General features: G+C 39.7%; 1 protein-coding gene across 1 annotated transcript in view; it reads right to left on the reverse strand.

Annotated features, from left to right (window-relative positions):
• Positions 1-7,110, reverse strand: part of FEZ2 (fasciculation and elongation protein zeta 2) — a gene marked incomplete at its 5' end in the record, with an annotated part of 60,955 nt that overhangs the window by 5,445 nt on the left and 48,400 nt on the right. Inside the window, 2 exon segments of the mRNA XM_014588912.2 lie at positions 1,179-1,254; positions 3,655-3,735. Of these exon segments, the coding sequence (XP_014444398.1) occupies positions 1,179-1,254; positions 3,655-3,735 (157 nt within the window).

Consider the following 7,110-nt stretch of genomic DNA (forward strand, 5'->3'; position numbering starts at 1 on the left):
TGTGTGTGTGTGCGCGTGCTCAAGATCCTGAGAGGAGAATGGAAAGGGACTGTGGTATGGCCATCCCCTCATGGGGTGATTTCTTGCTTTCTGTCTCTGTCTTTCTGGCAATCACACGAGCCTTATAACAAAAACCTCTCTCAGAAAAAAAAAAAGACAAACTATAATGTATATTTAACAGAAATTATTTTAAAATGCAGGCCCCTTGAAGATAGTGTCTTTGTTGCTTTGTTCACTAAAGTATTCCATATGCCTGGCACAGAGCAGGCCTCACTAGAATTGCTAAGTGAATGTGTATTTATAAAACCCAGCTACCGGGGGAACCAGTAATGGCTATGTTGCTGGACTCCCACGTAGTCGACCGCGGTTCGCGTCCCGGACCCAGTGGCTTAAAACTCACGCCGGGCACGTGTGCGTGCGTGCCCAAGATCCCGAGAGGAGAATGGAGGAGAAGGGATTGCAGCGTGACCATCCCCCCTGGGGGGTGATTTCTCGCTTTCTGTCTCTATGTCTCTCTCTGTCTGTCTGGCGAGCGCACGCGCCCTACAGTGAAAATCTCTCCAAAAAAAAAAAAAAAAATCACCAGCTACCGGGGCAGGCAGGTGGTGTGGTGGCTGAGTTGGCTGGACTCTCACGTGGCCAACCGCAGTTCGAGTCTCAGACCTGGCAGCTTGTTTTCTCACTTTTCCTCTCTCTCTGGTCAACCTTTATAAAAGGAAAATAAAATAATGACAATGAATAAAACTAGAAACACAGCTATCCATTTATGCTCTACCTCCAACTGCTTACCCTTGGCTCTACATTCACAAGAAAGAAGTGTGTTTACCCTAAATCTTTCCTCTTCAGTTACTGTCATGTAAGATTCACAAATCATTTTATTCATCAATAAATAGATACGTTCTTATACGAGAGGTAACGGAAAGTCAAGTTACATTTTTTTCACCAAATTTTAGCTCAGAAATACTTCAAAAGTTATGAAAAGCAGAAGAAATATAAATCAACACGAGCGTTAGTGTTGTTTGCTATCGCGGCCATTTTTGGTTTCTTTTCCTAAGAACAAACGATTTCCACCATTTACCATCCTAAATTGACAAAATAACGAAATCAGCCAAATAAAAACAGGCATTTAAGAATCAACACAAGTAAAGCAGATTACAGTTCATTCTGTCTTTGCTTACTTTTTGTCAGTATCTGGAGGTCTTCCACAGAGGGAGGTCCATTTTTCTTCTCATAAGGAATGACTGTTGTCAAATACTGCCAGTTTTTAAAAAAAAAAAAAAAAAAAAAGTATCACTGAAATCTGAATTAGTTGTCTATAAGAAGGTCTACCATACCATGAAACAGAAGTTTCTCTAGCAATACAAACACAGGTATGTGCAGGAATAAAGGTATCTTATTACTACAGCTGGAATTCCTTTTTTTGCCTACTTCTATCCATTTCATGCAAGCTGGTATAAACCTTTTTTTTTTTTTTTTTTTGCTTTTCAATTACTGAAAATCTCACAGCGCTAGATCTGAGGATGATGTGCTCAATTTGCTCATTTTTAAAATGAAGTCTTATCTAACATTCTTCTTACACATTCACCAGTTCAACCTTTTAAAAAACAGTAGTTTAAGCTAAAAACTAAAGTTGCATGGTTTTAACATCTCTGCACAACAAAATAGCTTCCAACGGCCAAATAATTCTGTTTCAGACCATTTAATTCTGGTTGAACAAAATGGTCGATATTGAGCATGACAACTTTAAAACACACATACCAGCTTCTGCCAGAAGCCATACTTACCCCCCCAAAATTCTGGAGGTGTATTATTTTAAATTACTGTGTGAGTAATTATAAATATTGTTAGGAATTAAAGGAGAAAAGCGAAAGGAAAGAATGGCCTGAGGGGAAATGAATACTCAAAATTAACGTCTGTGATTGAGACGCGCGGCCTAGAGTTCACGACTCGTGAAGGCTCAAGTGTACCAGACTCAGGTTCTTTCACTACCCTATGAAAGCATCCGCTAAAAATGGTCACCCAGATTCTCCTATTCTGACGACTCCACCAAAAAAGAGTGTAGTTTGGTACAGTTGGCAGATGCTCATAGAGAAAACTACCAAGTTGTTTACCTGGAATCTCAATTCCCATCCTCTATGTGGCCCCATGCCCTGAATCTCAGCTCTGCTTTTAATCCTGAGTGATCTTATCCCACCCATGATTGAAAAACAAGATAAAGAAACTATAACTGGACCCCGAGGTCCAGAAGAGCAGTAAGAGTGAATTACTGAATTCATTAAATTATTGAATCACTAAGAAATTTAGTGGCCTACCTTTCTTTTGTATATATTTCTCCAAGGAGATGATCAATTGTATTGGACTGTTGGAAAAGTTATGCCACATCTTTGCATAGAAAAACATAGAATAAAATATGTCATGACTTTTCCGACAACTCAATACAATGGAACACTTTTCTGTGTAAAGAGCACACACACAAAAACCCAATGGGAATATGCCCCCCTGGGGCTTCCTTTGCAAAATGTGTGTCAGGCAATGTGCAGAAGCAACAGCAAGCTGTGGCTGGGCGTGTGAGTTGGCATCCTACGCGTGTGGGCGCCCGTCTCACCCTCACGGTCAGGGTCAGTCTGCAAGTCACTCTGCCATCTTGCAGGCTGAGACAGGTGAGAGGTAGCACAATAAAAACAAAAATTCAACCATCCCTTCACAGAGCCCTGTTGTGAATTTCTAAATGTCCATGTGAACCTTCCCTGTTTGACATTCCCTTCTTGAGTAATAGCCCACGTCCCTTCAGTAAAACTCCCGGCATTTGACCTGGGCACTCTATCAACTGCCTACAGGCTATTTTCTGTGCACTTTCTTAATCTCCACTGAAGAGCTAACCAAGAGTTTCCTTTTTTGAAGAGAAGATGTCAAATGAGGAAGGGCAATTTTAAGTACACATCAATGCAGATGTGTTTCTATGTTGGTGATATTCCTCAAGCCATTGTATAATGATGTAAATAAAAAGCAAATTGCTATTCGTTTGACTGTATATTCCCACCTGTGTATGAGTTTGTATAAAGTCTTGTGCCTCATTTGGCAGACAGCTGAATACACCTTAAAAACACGTGAGTTTCATTTAAAAGAGGCAAGATATACTCTACATATTAAGGTCATCGGGAAAGTCATGACGTATTTCCCTGTTTTTCTACGCAAAAATGCATCACGACCTTCCCAATGACCCAGTATTTTTGACCTAGGGCTCTGGTCTCAAAGATACCAACATGTGACTTTCTCCATCTAACAGTGAAATCTTGTTTCTTAGACATTTAACAGTAGAGTAGCATATTCTAGTTTAGTTATTTTCACAATCAGCTTTTCTACACATGCAAGTCATTATGTCAATATATTAATATCTATTTGTTTAAAGGTCAGGGTGAGAAATGGAGCTCTAAAACAGGTCTTAAGAGGGCATTTCCTCTATTGCCCAAATTGGAAAATGCTTTTCCCCCAAAGGGAAATTCTGTTCATTACCAAGACTATAAATATAATGAAGGTTCATTTCCCTCAGTTAAGCAATGGGCTTAGTAAATTAGTAAAACTGCAGGCTTTCAGGATTTCCGCTTACACAGAAAATGAAAGAAGAGAGTGAGGAAAATAAGGATAACTGAGCACCTGTTTCTCTCCACCTGAATTTCCAAAGGTGTGGCGGAGGCCATTCTGAATGACATTTGAGATCCCTTCCATGCTGAAGCGCTAAAGGCAGCAATACGGCCCGGAAGAAAGGGACAGAGAAAGAAGGTGAAAGACTATTAGTAAGAATGTACCATGATGACCTCCATGCCTGAGAGGCAAGCAGTTAGGAAATGCCACTACTCGTTCAAATAAAGCAGGCAAAATCATGCTGATTTTAAAATGTTTTTCTTCCATGTCTTTGTAAGTCAAGTGCAAAAGCAACTGCTTTTAAAAATCAACTATATTTAGGAAGACTAGTTTCCTGACTTAGCTGATAAACTTGGTACACTATATATAAGTGGTACACATTTGTTTTATGCAAAATTTACCCCATAATTTTTAAGATACCTTTGGATATTGTTTACCTACATTGTAACCAAAGTCTGAAAACTTAATACTCACAGTATGCATATTTGCAGCCTACATCCGTATATTTTCACCGTCAGTTGGGAGAACACGAACATAACATTTGGCAAGTTAAAATGCTGTTACTTGGAGCACTGATTATTGCTTCCCACTCACTTTTCAGGCCACCTGCCATTGTGTTAGTGCATAAAACGTGAATTTGGAAGATGGCATGTGCTTCCTGGAAAGCACAGTGGCTCCCATTTGCCAGCGAGCCCCCCCTCAAAGTCCTGCAAACTTTTCCACACCGTTTCTAGGAAACAATTCTAGCTTCTTTCTCCTAGCAACCTGCAAGACTTCCTAGAATTCATTCTCCTAAAAAGGGAGTATTTTTTCCAAAACGACTTATCTTGATTTGTAACCAGTCTATGAGGTCACCAGACACAGTGACAAGAGCCCATGGCACCTCCAAGGTGGCTGAGTCAACGCAGTTAGATGGATTCTTACAGCATGACTAATTAAGGGCAAAGGTATGGTGGAAAGGAAGTTAAGGCCTGATTCACCAGATGGCTCCTTTCCCTGGAATTGTGTAGGGCAAAGCTGAATCAGTAAATGCATCTGAAGAGCCAACATAAGGAATATTTTTGCCAGCCCAAAGGAGAAGCAAGGAAACCAAGGCAGTGACCTTTGCCCTTAGGAAATGTATAATAGTTTAATCCAATGGTTCTCAAAGTGTGATCCAGGGACTGCCCCCAAGAAGTGTCTGAAATCGTCCCCAGGATCCATAAAATCAAAAATATTTTCTTAATACTATTACGATGAGGGACTAGCAGTTGGCATAATGGCTAAGTCCCTGGACTCCCACGTAGTCGACCGCAGTTCGAGTCCTGGACCTGGTGGCTTAAACTCAAACCAGGCGCATGTGCATGTGTGCCCAAAATCCCAAGAGGAGAATGGAGGAGAAGGGATTACGGCATGGCCATCTCCCCTAGGGGGTAATTTCTCACTTTCTATCTCTCTTTTTCTTTCTAAAAACCTTCCCCCCCCAAAAAAAAAACACTAAGATGTAATGTATCCTTTTATTGTCATGCTCTCAAGACTTACAGTAAAATATTCTAAATGACATACTGAATACAGAAGCAAATCAGAGAATCTAGCTATCTTCAGGTATTAATGAGATGAGCAAAACGCACAGGAAACCATTTTTTTCTCACCAATCTCTTTAAATATATTTTGCATAAACATGTTATATAAGAATTCATAAATTTATCAGTGGAATTTTCAATGAATATTATGTTTTTTTATCTAATATAGTAAATACTGATCAATATAATCTACATAAAGTGAAATTCTCTAGTGTTCTCAATAAATTTTAACTCTATAAAGCAGCCCTGATGACAAAAAAGCTAAGAGGTGCCAAAGATTCCATCTTTTATTATTTGTTCATTTAAGGTTTTTGCCATAGGTCATGTGCACTCTCCAGAGAGAGAGACAAGAGAAGAAAAGTGAGAAATCACCCCTCCCAAGGTTGTGGCCACACCACAGTCCTCTCTCCTCCGCTCTCCTCCTGGGGTTTTGGGTATACACACGTGCCCAGTGTGATTTTTCAAGCAGCCAGGTCTGGGACTCGAACCACAGTTGGCCATGTGGGAGCCCAGTGTTTTAACCACTATCCCACCTGCTGGCCTCAGGTTCTATCCTTAAAGGAGATGACTACACATCTCTACATCAGTCACAAAATCCAATGGCATTATTGAAAATCTGAGTACCAAATTTCACCATCTTCTGGGACTCATGCAAAGATGCCTCTCCTCCTAAACCACCCTTCCTCCTTGCCCAGGTTTTTCCAGACCTGAAAATCAGTTTTATTTTTGCAAAAGTCAAATGTCCGAACAAGATGCTTCAACTGACCACTCTTTATTTTGCTAAGAGCATAACTATTACTTTTGATGAGACTAGTTTTTAAAAGAAACCTACGGGTAACTATTGGGTTGTCAGAAAAGACATAATGCACTTCTCCATGTTTTTCTACACAAAAATGCAAAATGACTTCTACATGACCCAGTATTAGGTCGTCAGGAAAGTCATGACACATTTGTGCACAGAAAAATATAGAAAAATACATCATGATTTTCCAACAACCTACATTTTTGTAGATTTTTCACATATCATCACATAATTCATTCATGTTTTTTAAATAGATTAAAAGATAGAACACCTTATGCCCAAGTCTACAGTAAAAATTATAAAAAGCTATTTTCAAATATACAAGTCAGTTTTTTATTAAACTTTCTGTCAAACGCATTTCCCTTCAAAAGCAACAACAAAAAAATACATTTTCTGTCTATATTCTAGGATCCCATTATCTATGGGCATGTTACAGCTATATATAAATTCATAGTCTCAAGCAGGATAAAAAGTTTTAGAATCCACATACCAGGAAATTAAGATACTTGAGGAGCCAGCAGGTGGCATGTGTGCCTAAGGCACTGGACTCCCACAGAGCTGACCAGGGTTTGAGTCCCAAACCCAGTGGCTTGCTTTCTCACTTGGCCTTTCTTTTTCTTTCTGTCTCACTTCGAATAAATTTATAATAATAATAAATAAATAAAATGAAATAACTCTTAAACAATTTGAACAGCACCATTTCAAAAACACCAGTATACTTTCCCAGTTAAAGACCTACTTCACATCACTGCAAAAAAAAAAAAAAAAGGTACAAATTTTCAAAATCACATGATACATATGTAATATAGCTTTTCCCTATGAAATGCGCAGTTGTGGACATTCCTAGGCCGTGCAAACTACTGGTAGAAGATGGCTTTCATGCAACCAGAACTCCGGGCCTAATGGAAATAAGTAAAAAATCAATCACAGCAAGTCAAGATAATGTGGAAAATACAAACAAGCAGCTAATGCTAGTTAAAGAAGTTAAAGGACGCCCCTGGAGCCTCTGCTCTGGCTGAGGGCTGTTGCATGAGGAGCTGTGGCCAGCAGGCCCACTGTGCATTCTCACCTTCCGCGAGCCCACAGGTGGGACCAGGGAGGCCA

The sequence above is a fragment of the Tupaia chinensis genome, unplaced genomic scaffold, assembly GCF_000334495.1.
Source record: "Tupaia chinensis unplaced genomic scaffold, TupChi_1.0 Scaffold000317_1, whole genome shotgun sequence".
Lineage (NCBI taxonomy): Eukaryota > Metazoa > Chordata > Mammalia > Scandentia > Tupaiidae > Tupaia > Tupaia belangeri.